A 24,836-nucleotide genomic window follows, 5' to 3' on the forward strand; every position below is an offset into this window, starting at 1 on the left:
AGGTTGTACTGGGGTATTAACCTGGTGGCCTTGGTATCCCAGCTTCACAGCCAAGCCTGTTCTTTTCATATGTACAGCCCCATTGGTGGTTGTTTTTCATTGTCACAGAAGTGGGATGGAATTTTGGGAAAACCCTTTTCTAGGGAAAGGTCCTCTACATATAAAATAATGCTCAAATCCTAACAACGCAAGTGATAGCCTCAGGGGCTAGCATGTTCTACAAGATCTATTTTGGGAAAGATGAGAAACTACAATGCAGCAAGCAAGGGTTTCCAGAGACAATAACAATTTCTGATCTGAAAAGGGGAAGGAGGGATAGTGTTCATATAACCATGCCCAAGCAGATGTCAGCTTTGCTCTGGCTGCTGCTGGCTATCCTTCCTTCCTCTGATACTTTTCCAGTCCCTAAATGAGACAGTCTGTGGCTATAAGAAATTAGCAGGCATCCATTGCAGTGCAACCAAATAACATATTCACTGTCTTTTGATGTGTTCTTCCATGATTGAATCCCGATTGTTAACCTTTATGGTGTTCTGTGTTAACAGAAAGACAGCACATTAGATGCAGCAGAAGTGATCCTGAAGAACTGGAAGAAACACTGACCCAGAAGTTAACATTTTCTGTCATTTAAAAAAAAAAATGTATGCGTAGTTGTACTTTTAAAACCAGACCTAGAATTTCACATGATGAAATTGAAACTGCTTTTAAAAAATTGCACTGTGCTGCCACCTGCTGGATATTTAGTATTAATAATGTTATCTAAGGGGTTGATTTTGGTATCCTCCAAGTTATAGTGGAGGATGGAATCCTTTCTCCCCCTCTTTTTTTTAACACACTGAAGTAAAACACACACAGACTGTGTCCACCAGAGTCCCAGTTTGATGCATCCCTTTATACTTGCGCAAGGTATTCCGCATTTACTGTATGGCCTCTTGGTCAAATAGCACCTTTCATTTCAGGCAAAATACTGTTCACCCTGTTCATGTGAGGACTAAAAGCATATAGGTGCCAAGCTCCGCCCCAATGTCCCTAATGCTTCCAAAGACCTTCGTACACTTAGCACTAAGGTCTGAAGTGGGGTTTTAAGCACATTTCACTGAACTTGCTTACAAACCTCCCCACGATTGGGAAAGCTGATAAGGAAAAGCCCATGCACCCTGGGATGTTTGGGGCATGGCTTGTATGCACATCTCTGCCCCCCCTGCAGTTTTAGCCCCTGCATGTGCAGGTGAACACCCGCATAAGACTATTATCTGAGAGCCTTTGCTGTGGATGCCTGGGCAGAATCCTTGCTGCACTAAGCAAGGGAATGGCATGGCGGCAGAGAAAAGGTGGCCTGGATGGGCATGGACATGAACCTTGAGCCTGGATCAAGGCAATCTTGTTGTAGATTGCCCTTTGTCAATTCCTTTTGGTGCCAGAGTCATTTTTAATCTAGACTCCTGCTTCTTAAAAACTATGAGGCATAGTTGGTTTTCACAGATACTTTTCTGTAGATCTGCACACATGGTAAGATGATAATAACAGTTTGAAACAAGTCGTCTGCCTTCTTTTCAACAATTAAAGCAAGTATATGTAAAACATGTAGCTATATGAATTCACCCAAAGAACTGAAAAGAAATATGCAATATTAAAATATCTAAAATACATCTTTAAAATATAGTAAATCATGTTTATGTAATGGGGTGTGTGGACTCCCAGTTTCTTGCATAAGAGTTCTGCAGTAGAATGGTATACTACAACCTTCAAACAGTTTAAAAAAAAACTTTTATTAAAGTTCAGGAAACGACACAGCATATTTTGAGTAACTAATGCAGTTGTATTGCTCATTACTATGTCAAATAAATACAGAAATGCACTTTTAGTGCACAAAAACTAGTAATGCAAAAAGTCTTGTAACTGGAATGAATAGAGGAGATATCATGCACAGTATCTGCGTGAATTTCAGTGAGTGTATAGGGGAATGGCTATGGAGGTCAGACTGCTTTGGAGTATAGATTAGGTAAGTCATTTGCTTTTTCAACTGAGCAAGTGAGCTTCTTACATAAACTGCCATACTGGACATGATTTTTGTCCTCTCAAATTTTACAATTTTATCGTACAATAATGATCCTTGAGGATCTTCTAAATATTGTCTGTTAATTTTATGGAATGAAATGTTTATTTGATTTAACAAATCATTAAAAGTGAAAAGTTGCCATAAATCTTACCTGACTAGTTGTTTTCATTCATGTTATGAACATGTAGAATAATGTGTTCCTTAAACATAGCAGGGAAATAAAGATTATGGAAGTGGTTTCTGCCATTTTCCTGTCTTGCTCAGCTTCATAAGAACCATCAAGAAAATTTGGTAATTAATGACTTCATAAGACTAACCTTAAATCAGGTTTGTAACTTGAGCCTATGCATCTTTACTCAGAAGTCAGTCCTATTTTGGATCTTAGTTCACAGAAATTGTGTGTAGGATTGCAGATTTTACAGAGCAATCATATGCTTGTTTCTCAGAAGTAAGTCCCGCTGTATTCATTGCAGCTGACTCCTAGGTGCATTGGATTGCACCATCACAGTGCAATCCTATACTCAAGTCCCTATACTCTGGTATGAGTCCCATTGAATTCAATAGAAGTATGCATAGGATTGCAGCCTTAGTGTCCTAAATGTGCTTCCAGACAGAGGGCTCTTAGTGCTACCAATTAGAAGGCATTGTGCAGCTATTCTGTCTTTTTCTCCTTAATGGATTTTCTACTGCAAGAGAAAGGGCAGAAGAAGCAGTGGGAAAACATGGGAGGGTTACCAGTGGAAGAAGTCATAGTCTAGACCCATCTTAAAATTCCATGATTTGGGTAGGGTGATGACACAATAAAAGCCTTGCATGGAAGCACTGAATGGCCTGGTTCCCATGTCATGACAACCCTGAGTATGGGTTGAGTATGGTTGTTGAATCATGGGATGTCGTCATGTGTGAACCCTGAATTATGGTTTACCTATGGGTTGTTCACCATGAACAACCCAGGAAGAGAACCCATGGTTTGTTGGGTTGTGAACTCTGGGGTGCTTGTGGTTAACAACCCATAGTTAAACTATAGTGCAAGGTTCACATGTCATGACAAGCCATGATGAAACAACAACTCACGATTCGACGACAATCCATACTCAACCTGTACTTTGGGTTGTCATTACATGTGAACCAGGCCAATGTGTGGAGAAGATAAACATATGTCTTGTGCAAGTGTACTAAAAGCACTATGAACAGCACCAGACAGCAAACTCCATCAAAATTAGTAAGACTTCTGAATAAAGAAGGGTCAGGCTGTGAGTTTCATTGGGCCTATTCACATGCGCACAGGAGGAGGGTAGTTAGGGGAACTATTGGGGGGGGGTATTGAAACCACTACATGCAGGCCTGTCAAGACGACTGGGAACCACATGGCACTACATGGTTCCACTACCCCCCCCCCCCCCGGTTACCAGGCAAGCTTATCTGAGTGGTTGGGGTGCATCCCGAAGTTCTCTGTGGTGCAAACGGGCTCCTTGTGGCCATTCCATTGTCTGGAATGGCCATGTGACCATAGAGAAAGTCTGCGGCAGCTAGAGCATCACCTGCAGTAGCAGACATTCTAGTTAGCGGACTCCATGATTGCGGCCTGGAAGTCCTCTGGAGCCCATTTTAACCACCTGGGAGGCTGGCAGACGACATGGTAAGCCTCCTGGGGTCCCTTAGCCCTTTTGCAGGGGGTGGTTACCCAGGGTGGCTTAGTAACGATGCAGAAGTCACTTGACATGCTAAGCCACTGCAGTTACTGTAAATTCCCCAAACACCATGACTTAGTATGATGTCAGAACAGGGCCATTGTGTTCATTGAGCCTTGCTGCCAGGTTGTAAGATTGTAACCAGGCTTGCCAGTCATCCTTTGTTTCAGAATTGGTGAGCTTAATTTTTTAACATGCTGAATTACCAGAACAAACTGAAATGGTTTTGATTTTTTTTTTGTAAGTTTGATTTTATCCTCCATATTTTGTATTGTTCCTTTTTCTTATTTTAATGATTTCTAACTTGTTATGCTGCTGTTCTTTGGGTGGCATTACAGAATATTTGTTAGAAGGCAGCTAATAAATACCGTAAATAAAAATACAAAATGAGGTATTATTTAACAAGAGGGCCCTCCTAGCCCTGTAACCCGTGGAAACCATTGTTCCTGATAATATAAACTGAATATTGTTTGCAGGTTTACCGAAAGCGTGATTAGCACTTGGTGAAATAATGTTATGATTATGTTTTTGTTCCTACCAGTACAGTACACAAACAATAACAGGCTATAACTTCAGCTGATGAGTGGAAAGGGCAATGAGGGGTTGTTTACGGCAATTCTTGTTAGCAGGGGACTTGGCAGCGATGGAAAAATCCCAGGTGCATGGCCAGCCAGCTGTGCACCTGAAGATTTGATGCTTAAGCTTAGGAACTGCTGTTATTCAAGTATTGTTTACTTCTAGCAATTCAGACTCCTTTTCCAGATTAGGTGGCGTTTTCTTCATAGTAGCCACTGCTGAAATTCACATGATGTTCTGAAGGAGTGTTGATGGACTGCTGAAGAAAGTAATCCAAACTGCAAACGGTGGCCCTATCGCCACAGTAGCTTTTCCTGTTCCACTACACGTGCATGTGTTTGTGTGGAGATAGGGCAGGGGAGGTGAAATCCAGCCTTAGGCTGATTTTTAAACACCCAGGGTGTGAAAGAATAGTTAAAAGTGTGTTGAGGGTTAAATGAACCCTGGTCTATATGTGCAGCAGATGCTGAAGTCCTGAGGTGACAGAATGCTTTGTGCCACTTAAGGCTGCGGGTGCGGATCCCCTTTTTGAAAGGTTCTGTTGTAAAAAGAATATGCAAGTAGAAAGAAGCAGGGAGCAGTGTGGGCCACACTTTTTTCTTGTTTTTATTTGTGTGTGTTTTTTGTAATGTGCGGGGGCGGTCCAACATCTGCAGTAGGAAGTGGCACAGTCCATCCCACCGCCTCATTGTGCTGCGTCTACAGACCACGCCCAAGGCTACCTTCAGTTGCCCTGGAGGGGAAGGCGCCCCAAATGCCTAGCTACTGGAGCTGCGCGACCTCCAAGCCTCTTGGCCTTTGCACGCTAGTAACCGCATGCGCTCGTACGGGCTTAAGCCGGAGGGGTGTTTCGCGGCCTCCCGCTGCTCGCCGAAAGAGGGAAGAGGCAATAATCGTTCGATTCCTCCCCTTTTTGTCCCGTACGCTACCCCGTAGCGGAGGCCATGGCAAGTTCCGCCCATCGGAGCGTAAAGCTTAAAGGGGAGTCAGCCGCCTGGCACGCCCAGCCCTGCGCAGACGCTGCCGCGAAGAGGGAGGAAGATGGCGTCGACGAGCCGGTCAGTGGGAGAGGCGGCCGAGCGTTTATGTGTGTGTTTGCCCTGGCCGCCCCGAGGCAGGGCTTGAGCGGGACGGCTGCGGGCGGGCGGGCGAGCGAGGAAAGGCGGGGAAGCCGCCACGCGTCGTGGCCGCTGCTTGAGGCTCCTGTTGGGGCTCCAGGCCCGGCTCGCCCCTTGCCTTGCCCTGCCCTGGCGCTCCATCTTCCGGGAGCGCCTCGGCTGCGCCTGGCACCCGCCGCCCCTTCCCCTCAGCAACTGCCCCCCCGATTTCAGGGGTTTCCTCTGAACGGCCTTGCGTTTCACTCCCCGCCCCTCGCTCGCTCGCTCGCTTTCTTCTTGCCTCCCCTAGCCCTGTAGCCTTCGCCGGCTGATCTAGAGTACGTTCCCCGTTTTCTATCAACTCACGGGCCCACCCGCAATCTGATCTTCTCATCGGGCCATGGCCAGGCGATTCTGGGGCATTCTTGCTTCCTGCTACCTGCTTCCTTCCCGACCCCATTCTCAAATCGTCTGTCTTAGTTGTGTCTCCTCTCCCGCGCCCCACCCCGCACACACTCGCCTGTGAATAGTTAGCATGTCGCATTTCAAACAGTCGATGTTCTTTGCTAGTATTGGGAACTGTTCCCTAAAGCTGCTTGGCCGACTACGACATGGAAAGAGGTCGGCAGTCCTGGGAAGGAGTATGTGTGTGTTGGGAAGTGCATCTATTTTAGTTGTGCCCCACCTTTCTACCAAATTATGGCATTTGAGGTATCTTACAGAGGCAATTAAAATTGATTAAAGCAATGAAACCATACATTAAAATACAACAAAACACAACAGTTGCAGAAAAAATATTGAAAACAGTCATCCCCAACTGGGTGCCTGCCAGATGTGTTGGACTACAACTCCCAGCATCCCTCAGCTTGGATCTGGGGGATGCTGGGAGGGCCTATGGTTGAGGAAGGCTGAAGTAGAGAGTGCCTAAAGTTGCCAGCTGATTGGAAAAAAAAACCTTCCCTGGCTTGTTGTGCTTCAAACAGCAGCTTGATCCACAGAAATCAAAGAGAGGGGGCTTTTCACAAGATGGAGGAAAATCTGCTTATGTTTGAATATCAAGTTGGAGCTCAGAGCACAGCTGCACTGGCTGGTTGAAAAGATGACAATCCGGAATCCATCTTTCAATCCCTGGTAGTGCTACCGATATGCATGCACACATTCTAGAGCTTTGTCTTGGATAACTGCACCCATAGACCAGCCTTATCTGCAGGCTCTGTGTTGGGGAATGCACTAGTTTTAGTGATAATGAATTCTTTCGCAGAGCTGGGAATTTATTTCTGTAAAAGTCTGGCATACAAATAGGATCCAAACTGGTTCGTGTAATATATTTAAAACTGTTTTGACTCCTGTCTGTATTACAAATTCTTGTAATTTCCTGCTGATTATAATTTCAAATGCCGTATTAGAAGATATGTTTATACATATTATAATCATGTTTGTATCTGGATTTTTTTGTCTTCTAGCTGGATAAGATTTTGGGATGTGAGGGAAACTCAAGGCCACTTTGTTAACTCGATTAGGCTGACTCTTAAATTCAGTGTGTTCAGAATTGAAGTTGGTACAGAAAAATATAAAAGCAGAACACATGTGTCTGAAGTAACATAGAGAAAGTTAAACAGTATAAGCAGAACTTGCATGTTAGTTCTCAGTTTTGTGAGGGATGAATGAATTAAAAGTATACTTGTTGAATGAACATTGTGTGGTATATCTTCAAACTTTTTCAGTGAAGTCATTCTTAGAACATTGCCAGGCCCATCAAATATATTTAGAAGGACCTATGTGGCTGCTTTCAATCTTGTCCTGTGAAAACAAAGAACTCTTAAATTCCACACCCATAAAAATTCACTGTTGGGCAACATTCCTGCTGGTCTGACTTTCCTTATTATCATGACCACATAGCTGGTAGTTTGTGTAATTGGCCTAGATTAGTAATATGAAACATACCATTTTGTATGTTGTATTCAATTCTTAATTTACTCATGTTGACATTATCTGCGAAAGCCAGTGGGCAAATGATGTGGCCAAGCTCTTTTTTCGCCCTCCAGGAGATTGGAGTTGGTTCTTCTGAACTGCTTCCAGGATGCTGACAAGGGCGGTAGAGTGAAAAGTACTTCTCTTTCTGTGACTGGTGTGCTGTTTGTCTGCAGCATCTGTAACTTGTACTTGCAAAGCCTATAAATGTGATTTTACTGGCGAATTCCAAAGCACTGTGGATGACGCTAAGTCATGGATAATTGCAAAGGAAAATAGATGTGTTCTGATATTCACAAAGTTAAGAAAAAGCACAGGATGACAACCTTTCTATGGTATGGCTTTACCAGGGTGGATAAAAATCTAGGATTTAAAAAAGATTTTAATTAAAACAATATTGCAAGTTTTTCTTCAAAACAGGTTGGTCAAAATCTTAATATAGCTCTAATCTGTTAACAATCAGTAACCCTTTATCAGTTGCAATGAGTTTAAGGCTGCTTTTGTATGTAAATATGGAGCCATGGCAAAACTACCTTTTTGTGGTCAAGCATTATAAGCATGACACAATAAATAGGGTATAATGACCCAGTGCTTGCACAGGAGGAACCTTTCCTTTTTCCTTTTATGAGCTTGATAATGGGGACTGGCAAGCCATCACAAACACTGACATCTATCTTCTGGCTCTAGGATATGGCTTCCTTATATCGCTTGGAGGATAATTCACTGTGCATAGTGGAGATTATTTTATACTCCAGCTTTTATGGCCCTTAATTACCTGAACTCTGCAACTTGCTTAATCTGCAAATTATGAATATTTACTTGCTGTTATGAAGTAGGGGCATAACTAAATACCAGCCTTTTCTTTGTTCTGGACAATTCTAGGTCCTTAGCTATCTCTAAAACAAACCCGTGTGTAAAGAAATATGGGTTGCAATAAGCAAAGGTTTTGGATTGTTAGCTACTTTGTGTTTCTGGGGCAAGGCACGACAGTTATGCAACATAGGAAGAGCAGCACTGAAACAAAGCAGCAGTACTAGAAAGATGTATATCCTCTTACGTAGTGTATGTATTTAGATAAGCTATATGTGCATAATTGTTTAGGAAATAAAATAATACTCATAGTATATTATTAATATGAATATCCTGTGCTTCAACTAAATGTAAGAGAGGGCCATTGCTCAGTAATAGAGCAAAAGCTTTGCAGTCAAAAAGCCTGAAGTTCAGTCCCTGGCATCTCCACGTAGAGCTGGCACGGCCTGTGGTCTGAAACCCCACAGGGCCACTTTCAGCGACAGTAGACAATGCTGAGCAGTATATTCCAGTGACTAACACATTGTGGACCAACTGACAGCTTCTGCACTGTCTTCAAAGGTAGCCCCACATAGGATCATTACATTAATCCAGTCTGAAGGCAACTGATCACTGAAGCCAAGCTGATAAAAAGCACTCCTGGCATTCTCTGCTATCTGGGCAAAGTGATAGATTAAGGAGTTCCTCCTAGCTATGTACCTCCTTTTTCGGGGGAGTGCATCCAGAACAGGTTGAGCCTCTTTGTCTAGGCCATCTATTCTTGAGTAATAGAACATTAGTCCTATCTGGATTAAATTTCAGTTACCCCCATCTACTTCTGAGTGAACTCCAGATTATCACTTCCACTGCTTCCTTGGTATTAAATGACAGGAAAGAGAGGTAGAGCTGTGTCTGCATCTCTGCCCATCCTCCAGATATTGTTACCCAATGGCTTTGCGTAGAATTTGAAAAGCATGTGGAACAAGTTCAAGCCTTGTGAATACCCCACAGATCAAAGCACTACCTTCCAGATAGGAATGGAACTCATCCCAGAAAGATGGCCCAGAAACTTAACTCAGTGGTTTTGAAAGCTTCTGGGACATCCAGGACAACCAAGACAATTTATTTCCAAAACAAGGCCTAAAGCCATACTAGAATGGATTCAAATAATCAGTTTCATTAAGAAAACTCCGTAGTTAAAATGCAACCATTGAAGATACTAATAAATTTGAATTAAATAGCCTTTTTTCCTGGCAGATTTAAATCACTAGATTGAATCAATCTAATCTAGATTTAGCCAATGCTACTGGTATTGTACTTTGTCTAAAATCTATATTTCATTGAAGCATAGAGATGGAGAAGACTTTGTAGGCCATCTAATTTGATCCCCAGCTCTTCACAGGAAATCCAGAGCTTGAGCATCCAGAACATCTAGCCTTATGTTAGTCAGCGTCCATGCTGCCTCATCAACAAGGGATGATGCAACTTTTAACCACTTGTAATTTATACAAGAGCAGGAAAGGCATTTTCTCAACTTCTGAGTATTTTATATTTTTAAAAGTCCAAAATATATTTACATAAAGACCTTGCATTTGCTGTGGGGATGGATTGGTAAGGTTGAAATCTTCTCAGGCAAAAAATGATGGTATAAGATTCTTAGTCTGAAGTGCTTTTAGAGTGGAGGTTTATATTTTCTACTTTTAATGAACTAATTACTACAAGTCTTTTTTGTACAGTACCACTCTGTTATATTGGTTTTTGGTAACAAAAAGGCATCCTGGCTTTTTGGCTAAGATCAAGTGTAGTGTTTTCTGTAATGACTCACGGCTCCTGCCTCTCCCCTCCCCTTATTCAAATTCTCACTAAAGATTGTCTTGTTAGACACATTTTTGAATGATTGCAAAGGAAGTTAAAGTCTGTAGTTAGACAATTTAGATGATAGTTGTAAGTTTGAGATACTCTGACCTTGAGGGATATAGTCTACTGTTTAAGAGTTTTAAAGGAAAGTTTTCCTAAATTGGCACTCTGTGGCATGAATATTGCATTACCCTTAGCTCTTTGTGGCAACAAGAGCTAGAAAAAATCCATCCAGGATGAAAGTGTTATAGGTTGTCTGAAATGCCCATTTTTAAGCCGTGTCGAAGATAAAAACCCCTGAGCTGGAATCTATTTCTAGAAGAAAATTATATTGCAACAACTAGCACTACCCTCCACTGACATCCCTTTAGTTATGGTACAGTGGCTGCATTCACACATAATGATACACCAGAATTCCGGCAAATCTGGCTTATCATTCACAAGCATTGTGCTGGTGCATGCTGCCTGATTGTTCCACTTGTCCCCTCCTGCCAGTGGGAGCAGCCAAAGTAAGCAGAAACTAACAGGAAATTGAATGCTTAGTCTTGTGTCTGAACTGGGACTCCTGGCTTCTTGCTCCCCAAACAAGCCAGATTCTGAAGTCGGAGTTTATAGATGGCTTCCGATTCCTGGCTTGTTTGGGAGTGATAAGCCAAGAGTCCCAATGTGGGTATAACACTAACTTTTCAATTCCTGGTTAATTTCTGCTTGCTGTAGCCACTCTGCTGGTGAGTGGAGCCAAGTGGGGGCAATTGAGCAGTGTGCATGAGCATGCTGCTCGTGAACGATAAACCAGGTTATTGTTGCGTGCAAACATGGCCAATATTTCTGTTGTTTAGCCATAGGCCATTGTAAAAAAACAACACAAAAATGCAACATTACAGCTAATCAAAGGCATGACAAGAATGTCCAGTTATCCCTTCAGTTCATTCAACTTAAAACAGCAACAAAAGCCAGCACCACAGCAGGCATGCACTTAGGTTAAATAGCTGTTAGTGAACCAGTCTAATCTTGCCCCTGTGCTTTTAAGTACATAAATGCAGAGGATTGGATATATAGACAAATTACCATGTTTTGGCAAATGTATGTCGATTCCTTTGTGACACATGGTCAGTGGAGGTATATTTAACATGCTTCTTTTAAAGAATAGTTCCGCTCCTACTTCCTGTATTGCAGTGAACCATTTTTGAAACTTAGGAATTTCAAAAACAGGTTGTTATGCTGTATAGAGGAGCTCCTGTTCAAAGAGGAAGGGGGGTTAGAAATTCCCCTGGGCATGTTGTAACACTCTGGATTTGTTGTCCAGTATGTTAAGCTAGCATTTTTGATGGTGCTACCATTACAAATAGGTTTTTTTTAAAGGCTTCGGAATGTTTTTGTTGCAAGTAGGTGAGTTCATAATAGATTGGGTAACTTGATGAGTTCAGCTATATGACATACGTTGTATTCAGCTATGTATTATTGGGACTTTTATTTTAAGGCTATTTCTGTCTCTGAGGCAAACAAATTCATCAGCTGTTTCATATCATGTTTTTCAGTAGCTTTCAAATAACCAAGGAAGTAATTGTTTATATAGCAGATTATATATCCTGTTGTGTCAATCTTGAATTTTGTTTACAATGAACTCTCTGAAAGTGCTACCCTTTCTACAAGAGCACTAGAAATGAATAATAAATCTTACAACATTTCCAACAAAATAGATGAATTAGGATATTTTCTGTTTGAATAAATAAAACTGACCAATGATTCTGTAATTCTCCAGATTTGTTGAAATGGAATCTAAGATATTTATTAATAATGTCTGACTTCCTTTTGGGGTGTTCTGGCCTATGTCTGTCTGACTTTCTGAATTTCATAAAATGTAACGGTAAGGTTGTTCCACACCTATTTCTGTTGAATAGCATTTCTATTGATATGAACTACGTGCATACAGTATTTTAAATAAAAGACTCATGTCACTGCCCCTGGTTGGATGTGTTTCTCCCATATACTTTGAATGAAATTCTCTTATCTAGAAAGACATGACAAGACTTGTATTTAATGTAAATTAACATACAAAACTAAAATACATAATTTGTTTTTAAGCTTGGATGTGCTGCCAAGAGTGACATGTCCAAACCATCCAGATTCCATTTTGGTGGAAGATTACAGAGCTGGCGACATGATCTGCCCAGAATGTGGACTAGTAGTAGGTGAGTAATTTCATAGAACATATTTGAGTCTAAACTTTTTCATATTTTAGGAGAGGCCCTTTTAAACACACCTTCACGTGCAGAGGCCCATATGTCATGCTTTCAGGAAAGGGCTTTCTCCTGTGTTGCTCCTGAACTCTGGAATGCACTCCCTCTGGAGGTGCAGTTGTTCCCCATTCTCTCTGCATTCAAGAAGTGTTCAAGACACTACTTTTTAACTTGGCTTTTAAAATGGTTATCATTTTAATGGTTTACTATGTTTTTATGTGAAGATGAGTTATGTTTTGAATTTTTTGTAAACTGCCTTAGTTGGCCTCAGAAAGGCAGTATAGAAGTAGAATAAATATTAACATTTGGGCTTTTTCTCAAATTTACAGCCTTTATTCGTCACATAAACCATTTACAGGCTTTATTCATCACTGTACTTTTACTACTGTAAAATGTCTTTGAGTAGCCTGTGACATTTAGTAGCCAGTAAGTTAATAGCCTACAGATGTTGATACAGGTGCTTTGTGTTAAAGAGAGCTGTCTTATGCCCCTAGACAGCGTCTGGGGACAGACGGACACATAGGATTGTTTGGGAGCTGGGAACCCAGAAACCACGCTCCCCACCTCCTCGTAGCTGACATGGTTCTCTCCGTGCCAGCTACGACTCTATGTTCAGGAACGGAGTGTTGAGGTGGGGGAAGGAGGTCGGTCCCAGGGCCAGGGAAGGGAGGAGTCCACAGAAGCGGCTTTACGCAGCTTCGTATTCGGTCTCCAGGCTCCTTCCCTCCCTGAAGTTGTGATTAGATGGGCGAAATTGCCCATCTAGCCAACGTGCAGGGCAGCTGGAGCACAGAGGAGAGGCTTCCCTCTGTGCTCCAGCTGCCCTGAGCATCTGATTTTGGAGGCTGAAGACTATCCAGATAGGATTGCAGCCTTAGACGGACTAGATAACTGTGCTGTTGAATTTTCTCTTGTTTATCAGAAAGATGGCAGATACTCTGAGCTTCACCATACTCTACTAGGAATGTAGGAAACTGCCTTATACTGTGTCAGACTATTAATCCATCTATGTCAGTATTGTCTACACTGGCTTGCAGCAGTCTCCAGGGATTCAGGCACAGGTCTTTCCCACCTTTCTGGAGGTGCTGGAGTTAGAACCTGGGACTTTCTGTATGCAAAGCATGTGCCGTACTACTGAGCTATGGTTCTTCTCCTAATGGACCATCTCTTGTACATTAGTCCAAAAATAGGCTAGCGACAAAATTTGCTAGCCTGTCTTACTATGAGAAAAATCTCAGGCTCTGCCTAGTACGGAAATCAGTCAAATCCTACTGATTTCTAAATTGTGCTGTGTGAGTGTATTTGTGGTGGTAGGTGCCTGATGGGTCATGTTTATGGAGCTTTGGGAAGCTGACTGTGTGGATGTGGATAACTTTTTACTTGTAAGAAATATTTCATCAGCACTTGGGGAAGTTTTTGGACAGTGTTGATGGTGTCCTGAGTGGGCTCAGGAGGAAAGAAGATGAACCTTCATCCTTCCTTCACTTAAAACAGTTTGCCAGTTCATTTTTTAAGACCTTGGGGGCAGTTAGTGAGCCCTGATGCTGGCTGACAGAAGAAAGATGTGCTTTAAATGAAAGTCAACCTATCAAAATGTACATCCTCTACATCAAGGATGGGGAACTATGGCACATGCCCATCCAGCCCACAGCTCCTCTTAGTCCCACTGGGCTGTTCTACTGCTCCTCCCACCTGTCTTGTGGCTTCTGATGCCCCTCACTTGATCAGGAAGGGTCAGAGGCAAGGGAAGTATGCTCCATCAGGAGGTGTCTCAGGGCGCCTTGAAATGGCAGCTCCCAAACCTGTACCTTTCCTGAAGGAAGGACAAGTGTGAAGGAAATGTGCTTTGTCGGGAGCCGCTTTTCATACTTTTAAAGTGGCAACATCCAGACACACACACACCTTTCTTGGTAGAAGGGCAAGGGGAACATGTTCCTTCAGGAGCCACAGCCTTAAGGCACCCTGAGCACCTTGTAGCAGCTGCTCCAGAAGCTCTGCTTCTTTCCTGTCATTAACAGCCCCCAGGGGCTTAAATTAGTAAGGCACCAATCACACACACGCTCTAAGCCAGGGGTCCCCAATGCAGTGCCTGTGGGTGCCATGGCACCCGCAGGGAACTTCAGTGATGCCCATGAAGCTTTTCGTTTCCTGCCTCCTTAAAATATTTTTTTAAATAAATACTTTGGAAAACTCTTATTTCTTCTTCTTTCAATCTATTTCTAGCCTCTAGGCTTGATCTTTCCTCTCTACCCCTTTGCCTTGCTATTTTCCCCTCCGTCCCAATCTCTCCCCTTGCTATTTCTCGCCACACCTCTTTAGCTCACTGTTTCTCCCCCTTCTAGCCGTAGTTTTTCACTCCCCCTTTGTCTTTGCCCCTCCCATCCTCTAGCCTCACTATTTCTGTCCCCACAACCTCTTTAGCCCCCTTTTGACTAGCCAGGCCCCGACAGCAGCCATTATGTGATTAGCTACATCCTCAGTGGGAGCCATTTTGTGGTGGTGCTCACAGCGGTTTTTCAATTTTCCAAATGTGCACATGGGTCCAAAAAGGTTGGGGACTCCTGCTGTAAGCCTTGCCTTCAATGCAAACCTCCTCATTACCTTTTTCTTTTCTTTTTTTTTAGCTGTTCTACTTTGTGCCTCCAGTTTAGGTCTTTTTCCTATAGGACAGCAAAGCTCATTTTGCAGTTTGTAGCTGTTTACCTGCTCCAAGCTGTTCAGAAGACAAAATAATTCTACAGCATGCATGTAGGCAGTGGCATTGTAGCTGCCTTTGAAAATGGTTCAGAAACATCAATTAGTCCAAAATAGACTGCAAGGTTGCTGACTGGGACTGGACTATTCAAACATATCGCACCAGTACTTTTTCACTAGCACTGCCCTCCAGTCAAATTTCAGGTCCAGTTCAAAGTGCTGGTTATAACCTAAACAGCTTGGGGTCAGGTTATCTGCAGTATCCCTTCTTCCTTTATATACTTAGACTTTGAGGTCCTCTGGGTGCCCCCACCAAGTGAAATCTGACAGGTGATTACTAAGAAGAGGACCTTCTCAGTGATAGCACCCTAGTTGTGGAATTCCCTCCCCCAAAAAGGCTTGTCTGACACCTACCCTGAACTCTTTCTGGCACCAGGTGAAGATTTTTCAGAAATCTTTCCAAACTTTTTAGGAGTCTGCTGAGGCTTTTATGGACTCTGTGGTTTTGAATTTTTAACATCTTAAGACTCATTTTTCATTTCATTTTATCTCTGCTATGTGTGTGTTATATTGTGATTGTATTTTTACTGTTTATATTGTTTTACACTTCCCAGAGAACTTTGGTTATGGGGTGGCGTAGAACTACTGTGAATGAAAAACAAGCCTGTTTTTGGTCTATTCAGGCAGTTTCGGAGACTGACCCTGTGGGTGGGATTTCCTGGGGAAGGAAGGAGCCTGAAACAGCAACAGCTGTGTAGCAGCTTAGGTTAGAGATGGTGTGTGTGTGGCTGCCTGGGGGCTTCTAGCTTGCTGGCTTAGCTTGGGGCCCTCATAGACATTAAAGTCCATCCCAGAGAGGGTGCAGCATGAAAGCAATGGCTTTAATCAGGTAAGATAACTGTTGATGGGGAAACTGACCTTAGCTGAATCATTATTACACTGCAAGAGGGAGAACTGCTGGAGTTCTGAACAGTAGGTTGGATAAGGATGAGATGCTGAGAAGGACATGGATCAACTTTTTTCTGTAACAGGGAAAGGAGGGAGGCTGGAAGAGGTTACCTCTCTGGGAAAGGGGTGACAGAAAGAGGGAGGGAAAAGGTGGTGCCAGAAGGGAGGAGAGAGAGAAAATGGGTGGCGAAAAATGAACGGATGGCTCTGTCCACTGTTAGCATGCAGCCCCTCTAGATTACCCCCAAAGGGAATGTGGTCCTCAGCAGAAAAAGGTTTTCCCCACCCCTGCTCTAGATGATGCTGAAACCAGGGTTTCAGTGAATAATTTGGACACGATCAAATGATAATGTCTCAGCGGCTAAAGACTTGAGCCATCATGAAATCAACAGAGTGCAACAAACAGGGATCTGTAACTGCTGAAAAGCTTCTCTAACCCCTTAATGTGAGCACTTCACTAGACACCATCATTGGCTCTTCAAGATTTCCATTTCAAGCAGAAAACCTTTATAAAATGAGCATTTACATTGTCAGGATCTCTCATATAGTGCCAAGTACCAGATTTGGTGTTTTGATAGGTATACATACAACAGTTGTAGACAAATACACCTCAAGGTACCTGGGATTTGCAAACAGTAAGGTATTTTTAGGCAATTCCAAATGTAATTGTAGTGTAGCAAACAAAAAGTTTGGCATGGCTACACCACATTTACTTGGCTGTGACTCTGCCTACCCTACAGTGCTATAAAATGGTAATGCAGGCCATCTCCATTGGCTGATGCAGCCTCATGCTGCAATTGCGTACACTGGTATAAGCACTAAATTGATGTGAAAGACCTTATACTGATGTGGTAGCTTGGGTTGCTGTGCTAGATGTCTGCCTGGTTGTCACATTTAACAGATCACCAGTGTAAATACAAGTGGAACAGTTTTATGATTCGGCAAAGTCCTAGTTCAAATCTCATGTCCCCTGTGAACTCAGCCGCTGTTCTCTCTGCCTCAATCCCATCTGTGATAAGGAGATAATACTGGTTTACTATACATGGCTTTTTAAAGGATTACTAGGAATGTATATGAAGTTCTTTGAACACTCTAAGAGCAAGAAAAATGTATACTAGAATCTGTTTTTTTATTTAAAAAATGTCTTGGCCACCTTTCAGGGCAGATGCCCTCCCAAGGCGACGAACAGCAGTAAAATACATAAAAACAGTTAAAACATTAAAAGCGATAAAAACATAAGCACAATAAAATAGTGATAAAAGCTGACAGTAAAACCAGCATCAACAGGAGTCTGTTGATAGATCATTCAGTAGATGAAAAAAGATTTGTGACTCACCATTGTTTAACAGCAACAACTAAAAGCTTCCCCTACTCCCCAAATTAGGCTGCCCTAATGAAGAAAGTATTTTTGTGTGTGGACACCCACACCCGCTAGTGACTGTTGTGTGAAAGGACTATGAACTTAGTTCAGGTTTTGAAAGCAAGTTCCCAGGTTAGATACATGCTCAGATGCACCCTGTTCCTTAATTCAAAGTATCTGGGTTGGATCTACAGTTTCTGTGAGTAGAATTCTGCAGACAAACAGAATTTTTGTTTTTTTTGTTCTGCTCTTGCTAGAGGAAGGGGAGAATGCAATTTTTTTAGTTTCTTCATTTCCCCATGCCACTGATAGGCTGCTACAGAAGGATTGGAATACACTTTGGAACATCATGGGGCGGTAGCGTTGGGGCCTGCAGGGGAATAGCTAAAATCATCTCTATCCCCTTCCTATAGTATGAACTTCTGCTGGACCTGTTCCTTCCACATATGGAAATAGCCCTTACATATTCAAAAGGGCAAATCTGGAACCAATCCTATGGCCACCCCTTTGAGCCCTTGTTTTGAACTTGGGTGTGATTGGCGGATCTTGGTGTTGTAGTAGAAAACAAAGTAGATGGTATGTATATTTTGCCAGCTTTCGAAATTTCTGTCTTTCACTTATTGTGAAGTATCTATCCAAGCAATCTTTGGTAGGGCCTTCCTTTAAACCTAATAGCAGTTATCTGCTTGTACAAGTTGTCAGTTTTTTGAGGACTAGCTCATGGTTCTCATATTTAAATGTCACTTCCATGTTCAACATCTGTTCAGTTTATTATCAAAATGAGAAAACTGATACTGCCAAATAATACTTCCCCTTGTAATCCTGGCACAAAATGAAAGACTGATGAAACATACAGGTTTTATCCATTCCTTATTTGAAACTTAATAATTTTTATTGTGTTGTATTTTTATCCTGCTTTTCAGACACATTTTGTTTCCCAAAGACCAGAGATACAAGGGAAGGGGAGTGGAGGGAAGAGGTAGAGGAAGGGAGATCAGTTTGACAGTACTAGGAAAAAAAGTGGTGAGTTGTAAACAGGCATTCATATCAAGTTTGGGGCCAGGCTGATCTTCTCTTGGGGTCTTGCTTGGATACGGATGCTAAACTGAGCCACCAGAGGCAAATGTATTATTTTTGTGTAAGTGTGTGTTTCTGGAATGCAGTTGCTTAAACTCTACTACAGAACTGGTGTCCTAGCAAATAACATAGAGAATAGGCCTTGTGTACAGTGTGAAACACTGTAGAGCACATTGTCAAACACATGCTTGATGTGTAGAAGGTCTTGGGTTCATTCCCTGATATCTCCAGTTAAGTGGATCTCAATTAGCAGGGCTTGGAAAGATCTCTCCCTGACCTTGCAGAACCATGTCCACTTGTATTAAACCAGAATTCTCCAACTTGGTGCCCTCTAGATGCTTTGGAGTACCATTCCGGCATTCCTGATCATTGGCCATGCTGGCTTGGGCTGATGAGAGTTGAAGTCCACAGCATCTAGAGGGCACCTGATTGGGGAAGTCTGTATTAGATAGTTCTGTGCTAGATATTCATATGGCCTTAGTTGGTATGGGGTAGCTTCAAATTTAGCTTCCCTAAATTGCATTGCCATATAAGGAAACACGGTTTTTGTAGTTCCACATGTCTCTAGTCTTTCACTTGTCAGAGATCTTGGTGCGATTCTATTTTTAGAACTTTCAGTCCCTTTTCTTGTGGTGTCTTTTGGTGGGGGTGCTTTACTAACTGTATTGATTAAATATGTTGGTTATTTTTAATTTCTTTAAAGTTGGCGTTTTACAGTTTTTAGTTTTAAAGAGGAGGGCTGGTTGCTTCACCAGTCACTAGATGGCAGCATTTTCCCTGATTAACATTTTGAGCAAATTTCATGGGATTATGTGCTTCTATTTAATGTTCCTACAATTTATTGCGGTGCTTATATAAAGAGTAAAGCAAACACCAACACAGAGGTCCATAATATAGGATGCTAACCTGCTAGCTTAAAGTTGTGATTGTATTTGGTACCTGTTTCACTGAACTGCGCAATTACAGGAGAACTAATTGGCTCTCCAGAGTTTCCTGTTCTGTGTAATATTTCTGTTAAATGCTAAATAACAGCTTTTTGTTATGTACAATAAAATGTTAAGGCTGCAATTCTATGCATATTTAGACAGAAAAAAAGGCCTCCAACTCCCAGTATCCCTCAGCCAGCCATGCTAGCTGGGGGATGCTGGGAGTTGTAGGACATTTTTCTGTCTGAACATGCATAGGATTGTGCCCTAAGACCATTACAATACAGACAACCAACTTCGCAAGTAAAGTTTTCCACCATGTTTTTGCCTAGTTGTTTGTATACATGAAAACACAGCCCTGTGATTTTTTTCTTTGCCATGCATTCTAATCCATTCTTAAGTGTGGTAAAGATTTGGAGGCTTTATCTAAGTGGTGAAACTTCCCCGTATGTGCTACTTGGTAAGTTGGTTGCCTGTATTAATAATATACAGCAATTGACCAAGTGGGGAGGAGCCAAGTCCCACAGCAAGAGTTATCTTCTATGGAACAATTTGTCTTCCCTGCTTTTTCTCCATGGTTTCCAGGTTTAAAATTTAAGGTTCCTGATTTTTATTCCAAGTACTAATATATTTTGAAAAGTTTAAAGATTTGCAGCTTTGGCTCATTTGGGGGCTTGCCATGTGAAGCACTAAATCGCGGTTCTGCAAGCGGTAGAGGCCAGCCGTGTGCGGACTAGAATTGACAGCCAGCCCTGCCAGTGGCTAAGCAGTGTTGGATTCTGCCCACAGATGTAAGTTTTCTGGAAATTTTGAAGCCGTGGAAAACTTCTCCCAGGAAAAAAAGGCAATTTAGGAAAAATTTGAAATATATGCAGTAATTTATCAAACCTAAACTATATTGCTTTAACAACATAAAATTTATCATTTGTAACATTACATATAAAATTGTGATATTCGGCATTTATGAAATTTTACAGAACAATTTTATTTCAATATTTTTCTAGGATGCCTTTTAGGGAAAACCCTCACCCAAGTTGGCTTACATAAAAGAAATCTTTGCATGTTTACTAAGAAGTAAGACCCACTCTGTTTAGTGGAGCTTATTCCCAGGTAAGCATTACTAGGACTGCAGCCTCCAAAGTATAAATGCCTTCCAATGCAATTTTATACATGTCTCCTCAGAAGTAAATACATTGAGTTCAGTGGGGCTTACCCCCAGATCAGTGGGTGTAGAATTGCAGCCTTAGTTTTGGACGAACAAAATTGTGAATATACCCAATACTAGACTGAGAGAGAAAGAGAGAGAGAGAGGAAAAAGTACAAAATGCTGCACCTTATGCTGCCTAATCAATTGTATCTTAGTTACTGCCATCTGAAAAGTAGGAAAAATAAAACCACACATTTTGTATACAAACACAAATTGTATTCTTACTCATAGAGTAAGAACTAGCAAGCAGACTTTGGATACCAAAATTAATACCAACTTTTGACTCTATTGAGCTCCACAGGATGTACAGGAATTGCAATTCTCTAATGCTGTAGATTGTCTTACAGAAAAAATGTTCATTCTTTGAGTGAGTCTTTAAAAACCATTTACTCATTTGAAAAGAGTAAATATTCCATAGGTTTTTCCAGTTTCCCCTATGTTTCCAATTTTTCCATTGGAAAAATGGAAAAGTCTAGAGTGGGGGGAGAACATTTTTTTCCAATTTTGGGTTGTTGTTTTTCCAGGCCTTCACCTTCATAGGTGGAGCCTTGTTCCTCATAATAATAGGTTTTAAACTTAACCCCATTTTACAACATGTTTGGAATTTTTAAAGTGAGCAACTTTAGTAGTATCTCTGAGGTTGGCTATACGTATGTGTGTACGTGTGTGTGTGTGTATGAGATACTGATTTTAACATGAAAAACCATATACAATAGATGTCGGGTTTTAAAGCAATGCAATCTTTTTTAAAAGCCAGAATTTTTTTTTTCAGAGAGAAAATTCCAAAGAGAAGGAAAGATTTTTTTTTAACTTATTTGAATCACTTACCAGTTTAAATAGAGTTTTAAGAGGTGAGAACAGATTAACCATCTATTTCCCTAAACAAAGAATCATGAAGTAGTGAGAGAGCCCTACAGCAATGCATGGAGTGATAGGTTTTCACTCCATAGCAACAGAAGCCAGTAACTAGGGCTAAAGAAGGAGTAACCACAGAATGCTATAACGCCCAGCCACAATTACCTGTGTTGCTGTACTTTGGCATGCTTCACCAACATTGACCGTTCGGTAAGTTATATGTGTGTATTGAAGACACAGTTACAGTCACTGTATTTGTATTTGATCCTAATTGATTTCAGTTCTTGGGCACCATAAGGAGTTGAATAAAAGGTCAACTGTAGGTGAAATCCCCTCTGTGAAAGTTGAACTTTATTCTTGAAGACTCTCTTACAAAATGAATCAAAAACATGATTTAAAACTGCTTGACACTTCACACTTGGATTACTCTTGGCATTTCAAATTCAGAATACTCAAAATGCAATGTCTTGGCTATCTTCCACAACGTAGTTCTCCGTCCTTATCAATACTTTCCTATTTCTTGCCCAGGCACTTAGCTTTGCATTTTTCCCCTGCAGAATTTATTTATTACCAAACTGCGACTCCTCTCACTTAACAGAATTGCCAACATCTGTCCTTTCAACCTTTATATCTATTGCACTGTTTCATGTTTTCTTCTTCAGCCTTGACTATTGTTGCTTCCGATTTTCTAGCCTCCTTTATCACAGTTTGATTTCCTCACCCCGCCCAGAACTACTCCTGTCCAAGGCTACTGCCTTGCCTGCTGCACAACAGTCTGACACTGCCATTAGCTCTCTCCAGTGAGTTTTGTTTTCCTTTGAACCCCATGCAACCTTTTCCACCCATCTCACCTCTTCATTAGCTTTGCTTTTCTGTTTTATCTCACTATATCCAGGCTTTAGACTTAAAACAAATAGCCATTTTCCTCTCATCTCTCAAAACTTTCCCTTAAAACTACTGGTATAAAATGCTCCTTTGATGGACATCATACTGCTTGTGGGTAGTATGTAGTTTGTCAGGAATCTGTGTAGCCTTTGGGGTCTTGAATCCCATTTTTCCAGGCCTTTCAAAAGAAATTCCATCAATAATAACAATATTCTAGCGATGCCTTAATTTGATGACAAAAGGATCAGAAACAAAAGTAAACATGTAACCTCAAAAATATTGGTCTCCAGCTGTTTGATTCCATACATTCATATATGTTAATAGTTAACTAATAGTTAACTGCATTCTAGATTTGAGGAAATATTCAGTACTGCTGCTGTGCTTCTGCTGATTCTGTTGCATAAGCAGGAACCACCATTAGTCCAATGGGGAGTTAATGCTTCCTAAAGTAACCCCAGAAACTAGTGGGAATGCTCATTTCTGGATTGGGACAGGTTAGTGGAGCTTCCTTCTGCAAGCTTTGCTGACCTGTCTATTCCAGAAACAAGCATTTCTGATAGTTTCCAGTTGCTTTGGGAACTGCAAGGTCCCTGTTGCACTGGTGGTGGTTCCCGCTGGCACACAAGTAGCATAGGATACTACCCTTGGAGAAACAGTTAAAAACCCCAATTCACATTATGTTTTGAACATGTCTGCCAACTGTATTTTAGAATCTACTATGTCCATGGAAAGCCTAATTGCATTTGAAGCACGTGCTACTAATATATTGTGAAATAGCCGCCACCACCAGGTCACATTTCTTCTGTTGTGGTCTCAACATTCAGAATAGGTTGTTTATCTTTGCCTTTACTGTTTTCCTCCAGTCTTTACTCTGTAATATTGCATCTTAGGTAAATATGCAGCTCTGCTCTAGCTCCCAGTCTTTATATGTAGTCCTTCTTTTAAAATTGTCTTTTCAATTTTATTGAATTCTTGTTGTTTTCCTCTCTTATCTAGTTTTACATTGTAAGCCTACTCCAAGGAGCTCATTTCTAGAGCACTGTGAATTTCGACTGCAGTGTTTCAACTTGAATTATTTTATTTCTGATTTATTTAAACATTAAGATTGAAGTATAAATAAAAAGTAATAAGCATGACACTCAAAAAAGATACCATCCTAGATCTGAGTAGTTCTGGAAATTATTTGCAAAGCAGATGTTTTATTTGAGGGCTTTGACTGTTCCAAATTGAAGGGGAGGGCAGGCTAGGAAGTGGTCTTCACCAACCTTTGCAGACAAGTAGCTGGGGATTCAAACCCACAGCTTCCCCCTGAAAAGGCAGCAGATTAGCAGGGGGATGACAGTGGCTGAGCCTTCCCTTCACCACCACATAAAGTCTGTCTGTGCTATCTCTGTGCAGCCTAATTCCTTTCTTCCAAAGGTAGTTTCCCTTCCCTTGGCTATTGAAGTGATCATGGAAAAAGAGGGATGGGGCTTGGAGAAAGCTTTCTCCAAATTCTGCCTGTCCTTGTGAGGGGAAGGAAGGGTGGTGATGGAAAGGAATAGGTTCTCACTGTCGTATTTCCGATCTCCAGGAACCAGCATCACATGTTTAGATACTGATTTCTTTATTTTCTGTAAGGACTGTGTTTTGAGAACCTTCTCCTTTGTATTTTTGTGTTCTGAATAAATACTTTACATTTCTACACACCATCAAGTTTGTGAGCGGCTAGGCCCGTCACTTGAAATTTTCACAATCTCAAAATAATTAACAGATTTATCTTCTACTTCTATTTTATCTTAGATAAACCTGTTTAAAGTTTACAACTATAAATCTTAGATATGCCGAGCAAAAAACATTCGGCCTATGTGTTCTTTCTTGAGAAATAAAATCCAGGCTTAAATGGTGGTGCAGTCATGTGGTTTTAAAGTAGTACTTGGCTTAGCTTTAGAGTCAAACTTTGGTTTCTTGATTTTCATTTACACGTTGGTCAAAACATCTACATTATAATTCTCTGGGTTGTATCTAATGTGAGTCTTACTTAGAGTAGACCCATTGAAATGAATGGGACTTAAGTTAGACTGACATTGGATACAACCCACTGTGCTTTCTTTTAACCTTCCTTTAATATTGTAGTAAAACGATTTTCAAACTTTAATAGTGTGCATCCTCAAACCAAAAATATACTTCCTGAAGTTAGCAAAGTAAAGGAGAGTTTTGTAGCTGGTGGCTTTTGCATCTAAAGCTGGAGGATCAGCTGATGATAAAAGCAAATGGAATGACATAAGCTGCTATGTTTTAAGGGCTATGAGAAACTAATTATTTGTGTTTCTTTAGTCTGCTGCATTCTTGAAGAATTAGGTTTCTGGTGTGTATGTTTGAAGGAAGCTTTATAATTATCTTCTTATAATAGGACATTTTACCCAATAAACTGATGAACCCTCACTGAACACAACTTCTGGCATTAACCAGTTGTAATCTCTTAGTTAATTTTGTAGGCAATACCCTTGTTTAGATGGAACACATACTTTTGTTGCATTTAATGTTTTAGAATTGTGCAGAACATTTTCAATTAGCATGATAATAAAAAATGGAACAAATGGTGTGCTGGCTAAGTATATTTGG

At 41.2% G+C, this 24,836-nt stretch overlaps 2 protein-coding genes across 11 annotated transcripts in view; both read left to right on the forward strand.

Annotated features, from left to right (window-relative positions):
- KYAT3 (kynurenine aminotransferase 3) overlaps positions 1-2,307 on the forward strand; it is a 33,912-nt gene extending 31,605 nt beyond the window's left edge. For 4 of the 7 annotated variants that reach the window (XM_084851994.1, XM_084851993.1, XM_084851991.1 and 1 more), the window contains one exon: positions 546-2,208. In XM_084851994.1, coding sequence (XP_084708120.1) covers positions 546-602 — 57 coding nt within the window. In that variant the 3' untranslated portion in view covers positions 603-2,208. Of the gene's footprint in view, positions 1-545 lie in introns of all 7 variants that reach the window. The other 3 variants (XM_084851990.1, XM_084851988.1, XM_084851989.1) reach the window with 3 other exon arrangements.
- A 2,893-nt stretch (positions 2,308-5,200) lies between these two features.
- GTF2B (general transcription factor IIB) overlaps positions 5,201-24,836 on the forward strand; it is a 29,119-nt gene continuing 9,483 nt past the window's right edge. Inside the window, exons 1-4 of one of the 4 annotated variants that reach the window (XM_084851998.1) lie at positions 5,340-5,384; positions 12,126-12,232; positions 17,696-17,858; positions 20,290-20,395. Coding sequence is in view for 2 of the 4 variants with exons in the window: in XM_084851996.1 (XP_084708122.1) it covers positions 5,271-5,384; positions 12,126-12,232 (221 nt within the window). In the remaining 2 variants the exon portion in view is untranslated. Of the gene's footprint in view, positions 5,385-12,125; positions 12,233-17,695; positions 17,859-20,289; positions 20,396-24,836 lie in introns of all 4 variants that reach the window. The other 3 variants (XM_084851999.1, XM_084851996.1, XM_084852000.1) reach the window with 3 other exon arrangements.

The sequence above is a fragment of the Heloderma suspectum genome, chromosome 4, assembly GCF_057233095.1.
Source record: "Heloderma suspectum isolate Gila_16-S chromosome 4, 16-S_ref, whole genome shotgun sequence".
NCBI classification, from domain to species: Eukaryota; Metazoa; Chordata; class Lepidosauria; order Squamata; family Helodermatidae; genus Heloderma; species Heloderma suspectum.